Genomic DNA, 20406 nt, shown 5'->3' on the forward strand with positions numbered 1-20406 from the left:
CATAGCATAAATTACAAACACCTATGTAATATAAAGGCTGCTGTATTAAACTAAGTATGGTGTAACAGCCAACTTACGTACATTAATCTGATTGCATCCATCTCTAGTACTAAGCTTTCACCACCAGTTCATGCCACAGAGTCCTTTGCAACTTATTGTGCCAATTGTAATTTCCTACTTCCAACTGTGAACAGCATACTTGATTCTATCAATATAAATTAGCCTTCCACTAGCATCTCACTACATAATCTGGGCAGTTGTCTGTCTGTCTCATACGTGTGTGTTGCAAAATATGATGCATAATGTGGAAGGCATCGCAGATCTAATCCTATTCACAACCAAACAGTAGGATGACACGTTTCTGCGGCGAATGACCAACACAGTGCCTTTGCTCACGACCAAGACATTGCATGTTGCGCACCAGAAGCACGAAGGTGCAAAAATAACACGCAATCTGACGTAAAATTACAGCCACAAGTTATGCTTGCAGTAAATTAAGTAGTTAATCTGTAGGAAGTGCTGTAGATCAACAGCAAGCGCTCTGCAAAACACCCGGAGAGATAATTCTGCTACCGTACTACCAGCGCAGATTCCACAGCGTTACCTGCACAGCATGAAATGAAGTACACAGAGTGAAAGTAGTCAAAATCAAGCTAGAATATAACTTGTTGCCCGATTGCCTTATTGCAATCTGTTTCGAATACGTGCTGGTGCTTCGTTTCAACACGCTTAAGCAGCCAAACAGAACTCAGAAATCTCGCTAGCTACCAAATTGTATTTCCAAACCAAGTACAGCTGCATCACCATAACAGACTGTTCCTGCACAAGCCAGCATCGTGTTCCTCGCACAATTGTTGCACCAAGCTCTAATTCCTGCTGCTTTTCTGTGAACACACAGCCGCCTGCGTCCTCTCGACCTTCAGAGCAAGAGACGGCGATGATTGGATCCAAAATCAGTAAACCATGTTTTATTTGCACCACAATCCATGCCTTGAATCCACGCCAGTGACAAGGAGAGAAGCGAAGGTGGGATCCGACGAGTCACTTTGGCTGTGTTGTCTTCCGCAGGAGTCGGCAACGCCCCGCAGGCAGGTAGAAACCATAACCCAGCACCCACTTTCTTTTTTTTAAAAATACAGCCCACAAGTTTCTTCGTGCCTCACCTGTTCGCTTTCGCACACTGGCAATCGTGACATGTCACCAGTATGTACAATACATGTGAACCGTTAAAAAAAAATAATGAAAACGATGCAAACAGCACTGGTTGCAGCAGGTAGGCGGTTTTGCGATTGCTACAGATGCTACTGTACATTTCCTGGCACGCTCTGTTACACTAAACGCTGGTTCTGTAAAGAAGAGCTCGAATGGTCGCTGGAAATCATCCGTTCGACGCGAAACGATGAAAGAAGGAAAGCTGCTTGACAGAGTTCCCCAAACAAACATTCGTGGTTACTTTGACCAAGTTTGACCAAGATGAAGTGCATTCGCCTGATCGTAAACGTGCAAGAATCCAACGGCACAAGGCAATAAGGAAAAGCTGGCGGTGAGAGACACACACACTGTTGATGCTGCTGCACTGAAAACGTACGAGCCGAAACGTCGCACGGCATGCCCTTTCCAATTTCTTCCTGCATATATACTTCCGGTAGACAGTTACCGAACACTGGCATTGAGAAAGCACTCAAGTGCAACATTGAAATCTGCCTCCTTTCACCATACTTTAAACACGCACTCATCACTAAAGGAAAAAAAAAAGTACATAACCAGTAATAATAACAATGATAAATCGTCCGCACACTTGCAAGAAGGGAGGGAGAGGAACACTTCTTTTCTTTTTCGCTGAGACTGTACACAAGATGTCAACCGGCCACCCCGACACGACCCTTTATGAAACACCGACATCCCTTTCATTCATTCGGTGAGAAGAACACGAAAAAAAAAAGAAAAGTGCACAGTGACATTCCAGATGCTTGGCTCAAGGCAAGAGACTCAATGAAGCAAGCATGTGAGAGCCTACACAACAAAGCCGCTGCACATCATCGCACAATTGACAGCCAAGGGCGGGGCTTGCAGATGGCGGCGTGAGAGTTTGGCCCTGCTCCACCTTCGCCGGGTCGCAAGTCGTCGTGGGTGCTCAGAGACAACAGACTAGTAGTAATAACCGCTCAGGAAAAACCAGGAGCTGCGCTCGACGCTGCACCATCGGTTCCGTGGCACGCGCGTACAGCTGGCCACAAAAGTTTACAGGACATAGAATTTGCAAAGATGAGCCGAATTCCCATCAAGCCTCGTAGCCTAGAATTCAACGTACCAGCGTGTAGTGCATACAGTAGCCCTTGCGACCTACGTGGTGTTCCATTAAATTAGAAGCATCCGGCCTTGGAGCGGAAATTCGCATTTGTCCTGGCACCAGTGTCCCGCAACCTTTTGTGGCCGAATGCACTTCCTTCAAACACTGGCAGTCTGCCCTCTTGGAAGGGCTATCTCACCACACTAATTGCTCACCGCTTAGCAGTCGTTTGCAAGTGGGGCGACGAGGAGATGCCGCTCCAAGCAGCCATCCACAAACCCCGTCCAACAAGTTTCTAGTTCTAAAAGGAAGTTGTTTACACAGGGTGGAGAAAGAAGATAAACAGAAAAGACTTGACTCGGGAAGCACAGGGCCGTCGTGAATTTCAGTCCATATGAGACAAGAAACGAGAGAGAGAGAGAGAGAGAAAAAAAAGAAACAGGTGGGTTACGGCGACATCAGACGGGAAAGAAGAAAGAAAACAAACAGTATCAACAGAGGATGCATCCAAGGAACTGCCGAGCACAACGGCTGCCGAAGGGGGGTGACTGCAGAAAGCGTCCACGGCAACCGAGTTGTCTGTGCGCTCGCTCCTCCTCCTCCTTCAAAAGTCTGGAAGGGCGGTCTGCGGCGGCACTTTGGACAGCTGGGAGCCTAGCTTGCTTCTAGGCGGGCAGTTTCAGTGCCTTACCCTTGATAACTGTAACAAACAGGAAAGAGGCGAAAAACACATCGAAATGAATGCGTGACTGGACATGCCAAAGGTAAATTCTGGGCTTTTGTTTTATGCGCCAAACCACAATCTGATTACATTTGGCCACCCGGGGTTCCTTATTAAGAGGAAGCTTTAGCTCGGGCACAACTCCGATGCCGCCTATTTTCAAATACATGTAAAACGCAGAACCGCGTTTCTGAGATAAGCACTACGCCAATTTTAAGGAAAATTGTTGCATTTGAGAAAGAAAGATAAACTCTAGTGACTGCTCGAAGCGAAAAATTCGATTTGGGGCCTGAATATTTTAAATGGAATTTTCACAAATTTGTAAGCTTGAAAAAAGAAAATAATAAAAGCACAAAGTTTACAAATACATAGCTCTGCACCTAGAACAGACATCGCAGTTCTGTAAACTCCATCCATTAGAGCATCCAAACCAGACAAATTTTGTATGTCAATTTATATCTTACGTGAATTTGTTGCGTTGTTTACAAGGGTATTGCAAAAGTTGTACTCACAAGAGTTAGTGGTCTATTTCAGAACCACGTATAATATACAAATTTTGCCTGCTTTAGATGTATTAGGTGCAACTTACATAATCGTGATATAATTTTCCATTGCTGAGTTAGAGTTGTAAGCTTCATAGTTTCGTTTTTTGAAAGTTTGTGATTTCTGAATTTTTAGTAAAAGATTGACAATCTAAATAAAAAAACCCGCCACCAACAGTCTCTAGATTTGAACTTTTTCTTTAAATGCAACAAACCTCATCAAATTTGGTGCAGTGGTTGCCGAGAAAAACGATTTTTCCTTTCCCATGTATTTAGATAGGAGCCCCCGAGCTTAAGCTTACTCTCAAGGTGTACTTAAATCTAAGCACACAAGCATTTTTGCAGTTTGCCCCCATCGAAACACAGCCGCCGCGACAAGTGTCAAACCCGCGTCCCCGAGCTCCGCAGGGAAACGCCATAGCTACGGGACGTACCGTGGCAGGTTGATTGGTTGTGTTGGTAATCGATATGAAGATGAACGAGGTGAAATGAAAAAAAGTACTAGAAAGATTCAGTGCTCCGTCTTTGTCGGCACCACGTTCGTCTTTGCCTTTTGATTACCTGCTCGTTTACTGAATGTATCAAAAACATTGCTATCTTCAAAAGGAAAGGACAGAACAATGTATCCCCATCATCAATGAAGGAGTAGAGGAAAAAAAAAAAAAAAGCTGTATAGACAGCTTGACAGGCCGTCTCCGCGCTGCTGGATACAGCAAGTAGTGCACAAAAAAGAAAGAAAAGAAAGTGGGAAGTTCACATATACATACCAGTAAAAAAGAAACGTGTCAGCAGATGAGACAACAAACAACTAGGAAATGATGATAGCCCAGATAGCAAAATCGCAAAACAAAAATTTAGTATATACAGAAACTGACAGTCAAAAATAAGCTGCTTAGGAACACTGCACACACAGTGACCAAAGCGGGTACGTGAGCGTACAAAATGCGGACACGTGCACGTTTCCACAGACATGTTCCCGATATATAACTTGATAATGTCAGAATTCGGGCTTCTTGGTTGATCACCTTGAGTTTAAACCTGCACAACACGGGACAGAACGAACGAGTACACACACAGCACTGCATGCATCCTCTGCTGGTCCTGTCCCACGTTGCACTGTTATAAACTTAAGATGCCGACACCATGCCAAAACACAAATGACTGGGGCTGTTGTGGTGACTCTAGACGACTGCTCACACTGCCTGCTCAAGTGGCCATCTTCGGTGATGTGTGACAGCTGCAAAAGTGAATCAACAGTGCTCTGAAGGAAGAACTAGAACGTTATCAGGACAAGATGCCACCGGTCTATCGGTTCGAGGCTTCTGTTGGTTTCCTTTTGCAGAGACAATCTTACAAAATTACCTTAAGGGGCTTAGGCTGCACAACTAAAGCTAAACTTTTGCCCGACTGGGCTGCGACTCTTAAGGCGCACACACAGTAGCGGAAAAATGTGCGCTGCATGCCGGCGGCGGCAAAACACACGCTGCGAGAGAGATCGGTCCTGGACCGATTTTTCGCAGCTTTCTACGACAGCAAGCGAGCCAAAATGACGGAGAACAATGATAGCGGCCCTTTCAATGACGTGTGTGTGGGAAACTGGTGTCATGCAACTGCTCGATGCGTACTCGTATCTGGCATCAGCCGGACCGCTCGTTTGGTACCGTCATCTGCTCGCGTCAGCTCTCACTTGCGCTTGCTTTGATTGTCACGGTTTGCTGATGTTTTTTACGATGACGACTCTAAACTGAGACGTTCTGATGGAAAGGCTTTTGGAGACAGTGCGCCATATTTGATTCTGTACGAAAAGACTGACCCCGAATACAAGGACGTGGGGGCGACACCCAGTACCTCATTCTCCTTGTCTTTTGAACGTGGCGACGTCGCAACAGAAGTGCGCACATCAACATGATTATGATCAGTGGCAACGATGTCATCTTCATAAGAGATAACTCGAATTAAGAACGAAGCACGAAGAACGTAAACACAGCGCCTGTCTGTCAGGAGACAAAAGAAAAAGCACGTGACATCTTGCACCTACACGCAGAGTAAAAGAGAGGAGGCAAGATTTTGATACTGTCATGTGACTGCCGCAGCGGCTCACCGCTAACTGGTGCGGCCACTCTGCTGCATTTTATTGCTGGCGGCGAGCCGCCCACATTTTTGCGCTAGTGTGTATGCGCCTTTACAGTTGCAGCAGTAAGGCAGAAAGAGTCCACAAATTGTACAAAACGCCGAGATGGAAGCGGCCAAGGAAGTTTTGGAGCAGCTCTGGGAGCAGCAAATTTGCAACATTGGAGCAGGTTTGGAGCGTGCCAGGTACAGCTCAACATGAGTGAAATACAGACAAATCAAGAAAAGACGTTCTTCACTTGACTTTGCAGAACACTACTGGGTTACGGTAAATCGGTTCTGCGCAAACCCACAAGGTGGAGGAAAGTTAACTAAAGGAAAGAAATGTAATACACCCGTCAAAAGGAGACCCATATGTGTTACTCAGAAACCACTACTATTAGGTTCCATACCGGACGTGCCAACTAAATGTGGCCAAGGAAAAAAAAAGTAACCAAGGGATTTACGTGAACAGCATCCATTGCATATTGATAGGTTTTTGTTAATGCTAGTCAAGAGTTTTTTCTTTTTCCCGTTGACATTCTTGGCGACATTCAGTTGGCATAGCTGAGCACCAGAGAATAAATGCGAAGTTACTTTGTTGGTCATTGCATGTTTGCCAGCATTCCACAACTTCGCGAGAAGAAATACCTCTGACATTTGCGAAAAGAATAAAGGAAAAAAGAAGTGTTCAGTGGCTTTCCGATCAGCGTCGCCGACCAGTAATTTCAACAAGCTCGATTATTAGGGCTGCCCAAAAAAGTCAATGTAAAATGGTGACCGATATTTTGAATGGCAAGCAGTGGTTTCTTAAAATTTTTAGACTCTATCTACGCAAGTTGCGTGGAGAACATCATTGCAGCGAACAGAATTTGTCATTCGCATACTCTCCAACCCGTTACTACCACCATTCGGCTGCTACGGTAGACTAAAGCCGAAACTTTACATCCTTGGTTTGCGTTTTGCGGCCGCAGAAGTCGGACTTTGTATGGTGGAGTTGTGCAGAATACAGCGCACCCAGAGTGAAAATCTGAGTGACGATTACACTTGCCATTGGATATTTCTGGTCAAGAAGTTGAACGAAAGCAAGCAGCTCATTTGTCAGCGTGCCGCACTACCATCCTAGTAACCGGACGTCGTGCACGTGCAAAACATATTTCAATGGCACACGCATGGTTTTCGCCATTATTCAATGCGGATTTTCCAATAGGGCATATAAGCGGGCCCTAAAATATGTAACGACAGACTGTACAACTTATTCATTCAGCTGAGAGCTCGGCTTTATTTCCCGACTGCCCCATAAAAAGAGCGTCAGTTCAAAACATCTTTAGGTGGTCCGCATATAATGTAAACGCGTAAGACATATAAAACATTTGTAATGCAGTGTATAGCACAAGAGATTTTAGCTTTCCTGCGGCCAAGTTACAATGTGCTACCGAACACACCCACACTGAAACGGATTACTTAGCTTGGCTTCTAGGGCTAAATGCTAGCCAACACATGGCTGTGCAGTTGCCACTGAACACGAACTTCCCGCAAAATTTAGCGACTTCATTCGAAGTTAGTGTTTTGGCCCAAGCTGGCACATCGCTGGCGCATCTCAGTGGTTTGGCGCAAGACGGCGCAGCACTTCCATCTCTGATAACACATGGAAAAAAAGAAGAGGGGGGGGGGGAGGGGCTTAAATGAGAGTAGACACCAAATTTAGAGGCTAAACTGACTATAGCGTAAGCTTTGCATGCTTATGACGAATGCTTTCACGAAATATGACTGGCAGCAGACAGCTAAAGGTAATTTATTTCAATTTTGAAGTCTACAAATGAAATGTGGCTCCCTTCTCGGCACTCGTCGTGATAGCCATCACGAAAACATCGTTGTTGAGAGCAAGATCATCATCATCATCAGCCTATATTTATGCGCACTGCAGGACGAAGGCCTCTCCCTGTGATCTCCAATTACCCCTGTCTTGCGCTAGCTCATTACAACTTGCGCCTGCAAATTTCCTAACTTCATCAGCCCACCTAGTTTTCTGCCGTCCTTGACTGAGTTTCCCTTCTCTTGGTATCCATTCTGTAACTCTAATGGTCCACCTGTTATCCATCCTACGCATTACATGGCCTGCCCAGCTCCATTTTTTCCTCTTAATGTCAACTAGAATATTGGCTATCCCCGTTTGCTCTCCGATCCACACCGCTTTCTTCCTGTCACTTAACGTTAGGCCTAACATTTTTCGTTCCATCGCTCTTTGTGCAGTCCTCTACTTGCTCTCGAGCTTCTTTTTAACCTCCAAGTTTCTGCCCCATATGTTAGCACCGGTAGAATGCAATGATTGGACACTTTTCTTCTCAACGACAGTGGTAAGCCCCCAGTGAGGATTTGGCAATCCCTGCCATATGCACTGAAACCCAATTCTATTCTTCTGTAAATTTCGTTCTCATGATCACTTTCTTTCTCATGAGAGCAAGATAGTCTGACGTTAAAGACGCTGGTGGTGACGAATTTTCAGAGCGGCTGCATGTACATTTGCAGGAACACGGTAGAGAGACACAAGTGCGCGTGGGCGCACAAGCAAAATTTAACAGGCTACAGGCGAGTTCGTAGTCAATGCTTCTGTGGCTCACGGTAAACTCCGTGACATCGGGTACTCACGATTTACGCCACTCAAATGTTATCCACTCCTACTGGCGGGAATCTTGAAGTGGAGAATTGTGCCATGGAAATCGTTGTATATTAAATTACTGGGGACACAATCGATCGCAGGCAAGGCTTCCATAGCCTTGCCTGCATAGCCACAACAAAGTTGTCCGCAAGCATAGCTCGAATTTGTTTCAGTGAAGACAGAGTAGATAAGAGATGCGAAAGACCGCCAATCCCAGACGGCCGAAGCCACTCGACAGCCAATCCAAGACGGCCGCAGCCCCGTGCACCCACCTCGCGTGACATACAGGTAGAAGAAGTCGCAGTAGAGGACGGTCTGCACCAGTCCTGCCACAATGGCGATGAGGTCGTAGAAGTTCTCAGTGTAGTAGCGGTAGACCCAGTTGAGCAGGTACAGGGCCCGGTAGGAGCCCAGGCAGAACAGGTAGTGCGAGGTGATGGTCTCGGCCTCGCCCGTCTTGGAGACCAGGAACAGCTGCGGCAGGATGGCCACCGCCTCAAGGTAGATGGACAGTGTCCACAGCACCTGTGGCATGGCGCGTAAGTGATGCCCGCCATGGTAAGATGGGCCATGGCAGAGCAGGAGGCAAGCTCGTCAGATCAGCGGCATATGCACGTGCGCGCACTCCGGAATACAATCAGACCGGGGCCGGTATAACGTAAAACTATTCCAATGTGTCACACCCATATGGGTAGACCTGGAGCCGTTTTGACCTATCACGGTGGGCTAATGGCCGATTTGGAATAAAAACACATTGGAATAGTGTTATGTTATACCGGCCCAAGGTAAGCCATCAATGTTTGCAGCAACCATGCACAAGCCCGCATCCTCCAAATTTGGTGTGCAGGAGAGGCTACTTCAAACACCCCCCCACCATCAGACTAATGCATTTTCCAGACCAGCATAGACCACACCTGGTGTAAATTTAGGCCTAAACTAAAGAATGCTTCTTTAGATAGCCTGTCCTCACTGTTTGGGCATCATGGAAAGATGTCAGCTGAAGATAAGGTTTTCTTTCTTTTTTTTTATTCACCATTACTCACTCCCATTTTCTTTTCAACCCATGTGACAAGATGAGCTTGTTCCCAACATCTCATCCTGGAAAGTCGCACAAGAGCTGAACCCTTTCACGCCACTTAATAGGCTAGAACACCAATGTCACAACTGAAGTCTAGATTCTCAGTGCACAGTAAGTTCTTTCAATTAACTCTTTCCCTACCGTAGGGAAAGTAGGTGTTTTTTGTATGTTACGGCAGATGTTTTTTTCTGAAGGAACTACTGCACTCAATATTTAATGTAATACATAAACAGAAAGCAAAAGGAATGCACTTTTCACGCATAAAAGTTTTATTAATGAGATGTATGTAGTAAAAAAGATAATTGTTAAAATCAAGATTGTGCGATAAAATCGAATAAATTTGTAAAGACACGCTTGTATCTACTAAGAAAGACATCTTACGAAAATTATAAGATATACAAAATGTATTGCCGTCTATTAAGCACTATCTAAAAAAAAAAAAAAATCTGAATTTTTAACTGAACAGGTATTCGCTACAAAAATTTAACTGCAAGCACTACAGTTGGGTGTGCCGGGCTGCGGCCGCCGATTGTTCCGGGCTGGTTTGTGTCGTCGTCGCTTTCAGACTTAGACCGACGAAAAGTCGATGTATCGATAATATTAGCCGCAGAGGCAGCGGAATCGCGATATTTGCGATCTCCCGAAGCGTGCGCGTCGTTTCCAGAACCGGACATTTTTGCGTTCTGCTTTGACGATCGCGAAATTTCGGAGTGCGTTTAAAAAATCACAGCCTGGTGGGAAAAAAGCGAACTGCTTAGAAAACAAAAATATAGTTTTTCCTCTTTCACGTCCGATAGCGAAGTATGTCTGTGAGCAGCGCGGAAGGTCTCGAAAGCGGCGTTTCAAACCATCGATAGAGGGCTAACGATGCCCAATGGGCGCGGTACGGAAAGAGTTACGCCAAGAACAGCACAAGTAGAAGCTCAAGAAATGGCCTTTTTAAGAACACCCGGACACATGCAACAGACTATGCCTGATCCTGTTGCACGCACCTTGCACTAGACCACCCAGAATGCATACTATTTGCAGTAAGACACACATGCAGCATGCAGACAAATATCAAGAACATAACTCACACAACCGGTAAAGTAATTATCCCAACCAACACTGTTACAAAAAGCCAAACATGACAACCAGTGAATCTCAGTTACCACTAGCCTGTGAACAGTTTTCAGAGTCACAATATGCCCCCCAAACACAAAACCACTCCTGTACACGGAAAGCAGTCACAGAGAGCATAAATTAAACAGTAGAACCTATACCTTTCTGCAAAGGGTGGCTGTGCAGGGCCAATAAAACAAATTAATGCAAGAGAGCTGTTCTGTATTGTTGAGATGGTGAAACACAAAGATCACAATATCCAGACATCAATTGAGAAACACAATTCATCTAGAAATACACAGGCTTTCGTCTCTTGTGCCAGACACCAAGATATTACACCATACTACCAACATTTCACATTTCCCTGCTCGACTGTTTATTGACCCCATGCAGCCTGCAACGTGAGCAAAAGCAGTCAAAGCACAGGTTCACCAACACTTTCTGCCAAACAAACAACATTCATTTCATGGTTTGCAGGTAGAGGACCGACTCGGACTCATCCCCATGCCTTAGCAAGTGCACCGGATACCCAACCATGTGCCGGAAAGGAAAAAACCTCGGCATGTACTGCTACATGTCACACCCACGAACCCAAGCCCTCCAAGCCATTTTCAACACGCACAGCCAAGAGAATTCGTCTGACCACAGCCCGAGTATACCAGGAGCAGGCAGAACCCGGCGGCCATGCTAATAGAAGGGTGGGAGGAGGCAAGGGCCACAGGATGCAAGCTGTAGCACGCGAGCACTGCGGCGACCTCTGCAGGGGCAACGATGAACCCCAATCACTCAATACCACTGAAATCTCAACATCTACGGAACATCCTCGGGGAGCAGGGCTGCAGTTGACACAGAGACAGGATGAAAGAAGCACAAAGCTTAAGCACTGCGCCTTATGCGCGCGCTTCTCTTCCTGGCCACATTGTCTACAGTCCTGCTTTCCGAGGATGAACGCAAGATGACTAGCTCAACCTTTAAGCTTGTGCCTACAGAACCTGGCAGGCTTTCTGACACTTGTCAGCTGCAGCCCTATTCAACGTAAGGGTGCTGCTTCTAAAGGCTTCTCTTTCACATAGTCCTATCGTTTTCCAGATACTTCCTCACCTTGGACTTCACAGGTGCAAGCTCGACCCGTCGCCTTCCCGTCCCTTAACTGTTGTGCTTATCCATTTTTATTCCATCACTCATTGTGCCGTCGCTGTCTTCCTCAGTCTAAAGCTTCTTTGTTATCCTCCGTTTGTACCCTACTGCTACCCTAGACTTCCATTCTTGAGCAAGTTATCCCAGAATGTGGTGTCCACTTGCACCCGTTTGCTTCACAGATCCGCGAGCTAATCATCGCTGGTCATGTAATGGCAACATGCTCTCTAGCGTGCCTCAGCCTCTCTCTTGCTAAAGCTAGCGTTCCTGCAGCATAAATTGCCAAAGAACAGCTCCCGCCCCCGACAAGGCCAAAAAAGTAAAAAACAAAGAACAGCGAGTTCCACCACCGCCGCCGCTCCTGCCACCTAGTGTGCAACCGCCTGCCCAAGGACCAATTAGTGAGGCCGTGCCAAGAACAACAGCTCCATCCTCTACCTCCAAGGGGTCCCTGAACACCAGGGTGGCGTGGGAGAACACCACTTGGAAAAACCCACGCTCTTGGCCGCCGGGTAGTGTCTGTGTCGGCAGAAAGGAGGGCCACCCCCATGTTCAGAATGTTCCCAGACACAGAGGAGAGAATAGCAGTCAGGGTCGTGGTTGGAGACGGAGCACAGCAAATCGGGACATGAGAAGAGAGCACACAGGCGCAGTGCTTAGGAAAAAAAAATGCCTAACACCAGCGTTGGCAACTTAGCAAGAGAGAGAGACGCTTAAATTTAGCAAGTCCTTATTCACCCTGACAACTTTTTTGCAGTATTTATAGACTTTTCTAGCATCACGATGGCAAGCAAATTCTGCTGCAAAATGCCTCAAGGAACTTTGGCTAAGTTCGATGCATCACAGCACTCACTTGCTACATTAGAGGAGGAAGAGGAAAATAAGAGGGAAAGACAAGTAGGTTGGCCAGTGTATATACCAGCTGGCTACCCTGCGCTGGAGGAAGGGATAAAGGGAACAAACGGCAATAGAAGGAGCAAAGAGAAACAATACAGGCAAGAAGAAAAAGAGAAAAACGTTAACACGATGCAATAGGCTACAGCTCTTAGATTCGGTCACACACTCTGCATGTTCTCAGGCATACCTGTCAATTCTACTGAATTATTTGTAAAGTTTACGAATTAGGGCTTTTTTACAACTGAGCGAATGTTGCATTAAGTTTTCAAATTATTTCTGTTTGCGAAGAAGATTCGCTCGTCAGTCTCCGAACCTTCCGTTGGTGATGGTGAAAAGATGACATAGCAGCCTTCTACGAGCAAGTTTCCAAAGCAGGCAAAATAGGCAACCCCAAATTCGCCGGTGAAGTTACTGATCTAAAAACAATGTGTGGCTTGTCTGTCTCTGCTGTTTGTGTGCTGCGTCTAAAGTAAAGAAGTTGTTAATGAAGTGTATCCCTCAAAAGGCGTGTGCTCAGTGAGCCATGTGGGTGAATCGAAGCTGCTTTTCTAGGAAAAGCAGTGTTTTTATATCTGTTACCGTTTTAGGAAATAGGGGGTTGTGTTGCTTTTCCACATTCCGACCGTTTACTCGCCAATGCAGGCGGTGACTTAAGCTATACGTAATTCAAAAAATAATAAGGACATCTAGGAAAAATTTAAACATTCTGATAAATAGTGATGTATTTAAATGAAGTCCTCATCAACAGTACTTCGTAACATTTTTCTAAAGATGGACCATTCTGGGATAAAAAAGGCTGCACGCACAGTAATGTCTGCTATGTTCACAGCATCTCTGCCAAGTTTGGTGCTGAAGAGATCAATGACATAATGGTATAGCTGACAAAAAAGTAAGATGTGGTTGTCTTTGCAATACTATATTTATCAAAATGGTGTGCCAAGGAAAACAGTTTGTTACTTGTTTGATTATTTACAGATACAAAATGGTGATGGTACTCTCAGAAGTACACTAGGCACTAATGAGCATTGCAGCATTCAACATACACAAACTTGACACATGCCTCATTTATCAATTTCTAATATTCACAGCATCCTAAGTGCGATTTAACTGACCAGTTAAAAATTGCCGTAAGCTATAGTTTAACTTAAATGTCGTGCAAGCTTTCTTTAGCGAAGTTTTTTTTTTGCAATTCGTGGAAATATTCAGGTGATTATAGCAGACTTCTGACATTGCTCTGAACCACCATGACGTTGAAGTATTGGCAAAAACGGTTCACGTGCACTGTAAGCGACAGGCCGGTGTACGAGCTCTCACCTCTAGCGGGGTGAACTCGTGGTTCACGAGTAGCGCGAGCAGTGTGACGGGCACCAGGAGGAACTCGATGCGGAACGTGTCGTGGTTGCGGTCATTGGTGGCCTTGAACTTGACGTACATGAGGTACAGCGTGCCGTACGAGGTGGCCAGGAACACCACCTTCATGACGCTGTTGTATGGCGACACAAATGTCGTGAACAGGTCCAGGTAACGCGCCGTGTAAGTGATGGAGAACAGAATCTGGCTCTTGCCAGAGATGCCTGGGGAACAAGAGGTAAACAGAAGCAACACCGTTAGATGGACTATATAGTTGGTTGCGAAATTCTTGATGTTACCCGCGTTACAAAGAGAAGTCGCTGACACAATAACAAACGCAGACCCCTCATTAGTGTTCGCAACGTCTGCATCTTCTCTTTTTGTCCTGTTTATATTGCACTGATAACTTGAATAATAACAATAATAATAATTTAAAAAAGCATGCACCAAGTGAGCCTTTAAATTTAATTGGAAAAGACTAGCGGTGAAAACAGTACATAATAGGAAAAGAACATGAGACTGATTAAGCACGCACCGACAGGATTGGTACTCTACATTGGTACTTGACATGCCTCTAAGTAGGAACTGCACAGTTCGTCCGGTGTTATTTTTCACGACTATTACGCCCGTTTCACATGGAGCGATTGCGCTGCGTTAACAGTGGCTGCAGTTTCTGCACATACAGACCAAATTCCTGTTTCATAAGCACCGACTGCGGTAACTGCGATTTTCCCATCTGCAAGCATGCAGCGGAAGACAAACTTGACACAAGCATAAAAAAGAAAGTTTGTCAAGCCTGAATTCATAACTCTACGCAATGTCATACGAAGTAAGGTGAGCGGCTTTGGTAGCAACAACACGCAGAACTGTTGTCGACGCCATCGGCGTTTTGCCCGCGTTAGCTCAAAATGCGTGCGGCGTTGGTGACTGTTGCTGGAGCCTCTGATATAAATAGCCACTTGGTGCCGCAGCTAAACGTCGGCTCCCTTCCCTCCCCCTCCCCCACGGACTCTCGCGCGTCTGAAGAAGGCGCGTTTGCTCTACATATATGGTCATTGTAAAGGAGAAAAGAGACGCCTACTTCTGCAGCCCTTAAGCGAGCACGGCGCAGAACGCGCGTTTGTTCTCCGCCGTGCGTTCACTCCCTGTGAAAGCGCGCGTCCCTCGCGCCCTTTCACTCGCACATACAGCGTTCGGCGGCGCGCGGCGACGATTTCATCTCCAAATGACGTCATACGGAACCTCACGGCGACGGCGACGGCAGAAATCTGCTTTTGAGTGTCCATATAATTGCTATCGCAATAAAACATTAAAGAAAAGCAGATGGGCCACTGTGATGTGCCTGACGATTTTCACTGTTATCAGTTCCTTGCACAACCCTGCACAAGTGCAACTTGGCAGGGTTGTTCAGCATCTCCCAACATTAAAGGAACGACAGGAAATTTTTGGATCGTTTCTTTTCTGCTGTAATGCATAGCTAATGACCCAGTTATCATGGCAGAAACCTCGTTTGCTCCAGCGCGCGACGGTTAATTATTTAGAGCCTTGTTCATGGCAACCAGCCCAACTTTTGATTCCAGACAGCAACGAGACAGGACGCTGCGTTTGTAAACACAGCTGGTCAGGTGACCACACAAAACTGTGACACGAACGCCAGCACGCAAGATTCATTGCTGCTAGCTGTTTTTCTCCATACACGTACACACGATGTCCTCATTCTTAAGTCGTCGTCCAGTGGTGACAGATTTGCTGCAGACGGGAGTCACGGCCATAATGAGATGCGGCCAATCACTTCTAGGTGTAGGCATCTTCAAAACACCCACCTTTCCCGCATCACAACCCTGCTGGAACACTGCTTCGCTTTCAGCAGCTGCCAATAGGCAGTGTCACATGGCCACAGCTGGCTTCCCCATGGATGAAGGCAAATTCCAAATTTTTTTTTCTTATAGACCATATATCTTTGCGCAAACGTTACAGCCTTTTTGTGAATAAACGTAGCGAGGTGGAATTATTTATTTACATCGTTGGCTATCAGTACTGGAACGAAAAGTATTATGAAAGTATTATTTTAACCCCATCGTTCCTCGCTTTATATGAACTCTCACTCAAATTGTATCCTTTGTAAATACGGCATAAAAGCAGTAAGCTGATAAAGGTATGCATTTTTAAACCTACAGGAAGCATATAAGTCAGCCTTGCGTCAAAACTACGTAGAACAAAAAAGAGAAACAAGAAAGGAAAAAAAAAAAGAAAAAGCTATATTCCCAGATGCTGAACAATAGGACTGCGACGCACGTGCAGCCTAAGCGCATCTGCGAGACTCTGCCAGCCGACAGAAGCAAGCGTAGCAACACGGAAAGGATGACGCAGCTGTGTCGCGTGGCCTGGCTCTCACGAGAGGGCGCTGGGAGAACGACAGCCACGCTCATCCATCTAGGGGAACATTAGCTAGGTCATGCTAGAGTGACGCATTACTCTCTCCGAACTCTCGCGGCATTTTGTTTACCAGAACAACACGACTTATTGGCGAAGGATGTCGCAACAGAAGTCTGCGCTACTGAATGCCAGTCTTCACTATAGCACTTCGTCGACTGTGTCTGTGTTTTATTTCCAACTGCATAAACAAAATCAATCCCTTCTGCTTCATGCAGTAAAAACTGCGTGCAATTGTGCATTCTTAAGATGTGTGCCCGTATAGAGGTGCTTTTTTTACTGCGAGTGTCAATGCTGCTCGTATGCTTAGCCATGACCCCAAGACGAAAAATTTTCTTGAATATGAATGGCCTTGAATATGGCATAATGACTGCAGTAATGGCACCCAGACATCCTTGGCACCCAGAAATGCTTTTGTCATTTTTTTTTGTGGATTCACTTAGTCTTCCTGTAGCACTGGCCTACAATTGTGAGGACCAAAACGCACTGATAAATGCAAAAAAAGGGAAATCGGAATTTAACGGTAAGCACTTCAGCAACAGCCACGGCAGGGTGCGTCAATACTTCGTTCATTTACGGCCCTGGCCCCCAATGGAAACTACCACGATAACTTTGCATTGAAAAGAATGAGTATACCAGGACTCATCTTGCTTAGGATGGTAATCGAAGTATGATAACTTATAACATTACTATTCCCATTTATTGTAATTATAATGGATGGTACAATCAATGAAATGCTCGTGATGCCATTCTTGTAGCTTAGAATGGTAATGAATGGTACATTAATTGGAACTGAGCAGTAGTGGTACCAATTTTGTAGCTCCCAAAATGGTAACAAGTAGAAAATGAACCGGGTTAACTGAAGATGGTGTGGCATGGTAATGGTCTTGGCCAGCTGCCGTGATCTCTGTCAACACAGGGACCTGCTTGGTATTGATGGTGTTGCCGCCTACAAGTTTCCCGACGTACTGCCCTACCACATCTCCACACTTAAAGAAGCAATACCCATATTGAATTTACAAGTGTAACCAGATAACCCGGTTTTCCTTATTATACCTTTCTTTACTTTACCGGTAAGTATGCAGGAGACACTGAGGTAGGTTATCCTACCTAAACAGGTAACTTGAATGGAAGCTTTTATTTAAAAGAGAGTTAAACTTGACTAACAGATGCAAGTGGAATTTTAAACTAAGGAACTAATGTTTTCAGTGAGTATTCTTAAAAGTGCAAAATTAGTAATTCTTTTTCAAACACCACATTAAAATCTATACAAATCCAATATGAAGGCAGATGTTATAAATTTATAAGCAAAGGCTGCTAATAGCTATATGTGAAGACAAACTTTCGTACTTTCATTATATAACTACACTGTATGTCAGGTTTCGAAACTTCATAATTTCGCCACAGTTTGTGCGGAACAGGGTGCTCGCATCAATGATGAAAACTTGCTCTGTTAATGCGATAAACTGCATTATTATTGCTTGAGCCTGCTGCCATTCAAAACTGCTTCTCCCTTCCTATGTAACTTGAAGCACCTGAAATAGTCTTCCGATGCACTTTGAAACACATTTCTACACTTGAAGATTCCCAGACGATAGCGAAAATTCAAGGCACGCAAATTATGTAAAAGGCTAATGCTCAAATTAAGCACATGGAGAGATAATACTTTGCCGGTTCACTAACGAGAAATTCGGGAAGGAACGAATGGAGAAAAATGATGTACACAACTGCGATATCCTAGTTTAGTTCATGGAAAAACTATACAGCAGGAGCAAAACAAACACTGCTGCGATTGTCATGATGTCGAAGAAGCTTTTCAGTGTTCTATGCAAAATGCATGAGTGGGCCGATTTTACTGAAACATGTTTCACTACTTTCTCAAACCGTGCGTACTTCGCCCCGATGCAGACCTCACCATAGACTGCACGCTTTTGCTGCTGCCTTTCAGTCATTGCCAAATGAAAGATGGCAAATGTTTCATCTTTTTCGATCCTTTCTATACTCGGTTGTGTTCCCCGTTGTAATGACTATCACAAAGTGGGAAGATACAACACTATTTTTTTTCTTTACGATGTTTGCCCATTATATGTCAGCCATCAATCCCATTTCATACAAGAAAATACCCACAACTCCATCACCGCCACACTAGCACGAATAAGCACTGCACACTGATAGTAGTTGGTTAGAGATGTTGACCTGTTACCTTTGTCAAACTTCAGAAAACCCCTATTCTCCCTTTATTTTTTCCACAGTATAATTAGCAGAGTTTTTTTACAGTCGTGTTGCAAGCGAAAGTTACTTGTCGCTTAACTGTGTCTTACTACCACTACTGTAATGAGAAAGCATTTTATTACAATCCATACTGAGGACGGTTCAGTCGGCTGCCGATGCCACGTGAAAAGCTTTCACTCATGTGTGTGCATGTGCTCAACATTCCTCCAAGTGTGCACATTAGTAGGAGTTGATGGAAACTCAACGTACTAGCAACCGAGAGATTTACATTTACCGCTTTGAAGCGGCGCCCTTCGCGAAACAGCGTCACATTTAAGAAAGCTTTCGAGCTTGCAAATGCACGGACTACGTTTTCCATTGCACACGAAACATTCGGTTGCAGACTGAGTTGACAATGATTATGAAGAGTTCGCTCCGCGCTTGTCAAGCTTTATCTGTCCTCTCTAACACCGCGACCGCGGACGTTATCAGTTCGATCCGTTCTCCGCGGACGGATATGCCACGCCGTATCCATATCGCTTTTTCGGCGACGGATAGCAAAAGCTCGAGTATTCCGAGAGATATCGTTCGGAAGTTCGATAAAAGCGAAGATTACGTAGCGCGTCATTCAAAGGGTGTGTATTAAGAAAGCTAAAGGCGTCTGTCTCTGAAAGCCAATTTCGTGCGCTCAAAGAAAGGGGGGTGAGGGGGGTCCACGCACGAGTACGACTCCTCTACATTTCTCCCAATGAGGACGGAAGCTCGGATAGTTGGTTGAGAGCTGCATCTCCGTCAGGGCACTGCTTTAAATAAGGAAAAAAAAAATAAAAAATGACCGAACACGTACTACGGCCAAGAGGCGGAGGGAACGAACTTGAGAAAAAGGAGCTAGCGATCCGAGATTGACGGCCGTCCAATCAACTCTCGGCGCGTACCGAAACACACGAGCGCGCCCGCACACTGAACGATGCGGGCTAGCAGTGGTAAGGGTCGCAGATGGTGTCGCCCGAGTTGTGATCGTATGTGCTTGTCCGCTGTTGCTTTACGGGCTTGGAATGCAAAGACGGAACAAACTTGCACTGCATGGCCCCTACAAACATTTCCCAACTGCGACCAACACTGCCTTCGACCACGACGTTGGCACAACCGCGGAACGCACCAAACTGGTGGCTCTTTTCTAACTGCTCAATTTTGCAGCCGCCAATGAGTACACGGGCGAAAAAAGGATTTCGGGATGCAATGGTGCAGTCATGCTTATGCTGACGACGATATGCTCTACGCGACAGCCGCACGCCTTTTGAGCGCGGCGTAAACTGCCTTTGCGAGTGACGCTTACCTGAACACGACCGCGTCCTCCATATCTTGAGCAAGAGGATGATTATGGCCAGGAGATGGGATAAGTCACCCACTAAGCGAAATATATTCATCTTCGCACGTTTTTATGACCACAAACGCGTCTCTCACAGCCGGCAAATATGGCGGCGCTGCAACTGACGTGGCTTGGCAACACGCCCTTAAGAGGGCGCTAGATTAACGCGCGTTTCGCGTGTAATTTGCCGGCTTTCGGCAATTAACCTTGGCGAACGAAGCCCTCCAGAAACCTGTGAGATACTGGTAACGCTTTCGAATACTTCAAGAAAGTGGTCTCTTCGGCTAGTACTCTAATGCGGCTTTCGTAAAACAATCGTGACTCTTTAATCGGTCGACCAATCAGCGTTCGAGCGACGTCGTCTGCATCAAATATTTGGCTCGTTGGTTTAGCTGCTGCAGCAGCGACGAGCGACTGATTCTTCATTCAACGAATACCAAAGTGCATTAAATTTGGTCACAAAACTCAGGGGCTATTTACTTATGCTGAAGCAACCAGCGATATTCGCA

The 20406-nt window shown here is 45.6% G+C and overlaps 1 protein-coding gene across 2 annotated transcripts; it reads right to left on the minus strand.

The window, feature by feature from the left end:
* Positions 1-946: 946 nt before the first annotated feature.
* Positions 947-20058, minus strand: LOC119453269 (ER lumen protein-retaining receptor). Of its 2 annotated transcripts, XM_037715295.2 has the most exons (5): positions 19865-20058; positions 13849-14108; positions 12076-12156; positions 8594-8846; positions 947-2990 (listed from the first exon to the last, which is right to left on the minus strand). In XM_037715295.2, exons 1-5 carry the CDS (start codon positions 19953-19955, stop codon positions 2956-2958), a joined length of 720 nt encoding a protein of 239 aa, XP_037571223.1. In that variant the 5' UTR covers positions 19956-20058; the 3' UTR covers positions 947-2955. The 2 variants fall into 2 exon arrangements, with proteins under 2 accessions (XP_037571223.1, XP_037571224.1); XM_037715296.2 differs by lacking the exon at positions 12076-12156 and having other exon boundaries at positions 19865-20044.
* Positions 20059-20406: the final 348 nt, after the last annotated feature.

The sequence above is a fragment of the Dermacentor silvarum genome, chromosome 5 (assembly GCF_013339745.2).
Source record: "Dermacentor silvarum isolate Dsil-2018 chromosome 5, BIME_Dsil_1.4, whole genome shotgun sequence".
NCBI classification, from domain to species: Eukaryota; Metazoa; Arthropoda; class Arachnida; order Ixodida; family Ixodidae; genus Dermacentor; species Dermacentor silvarum.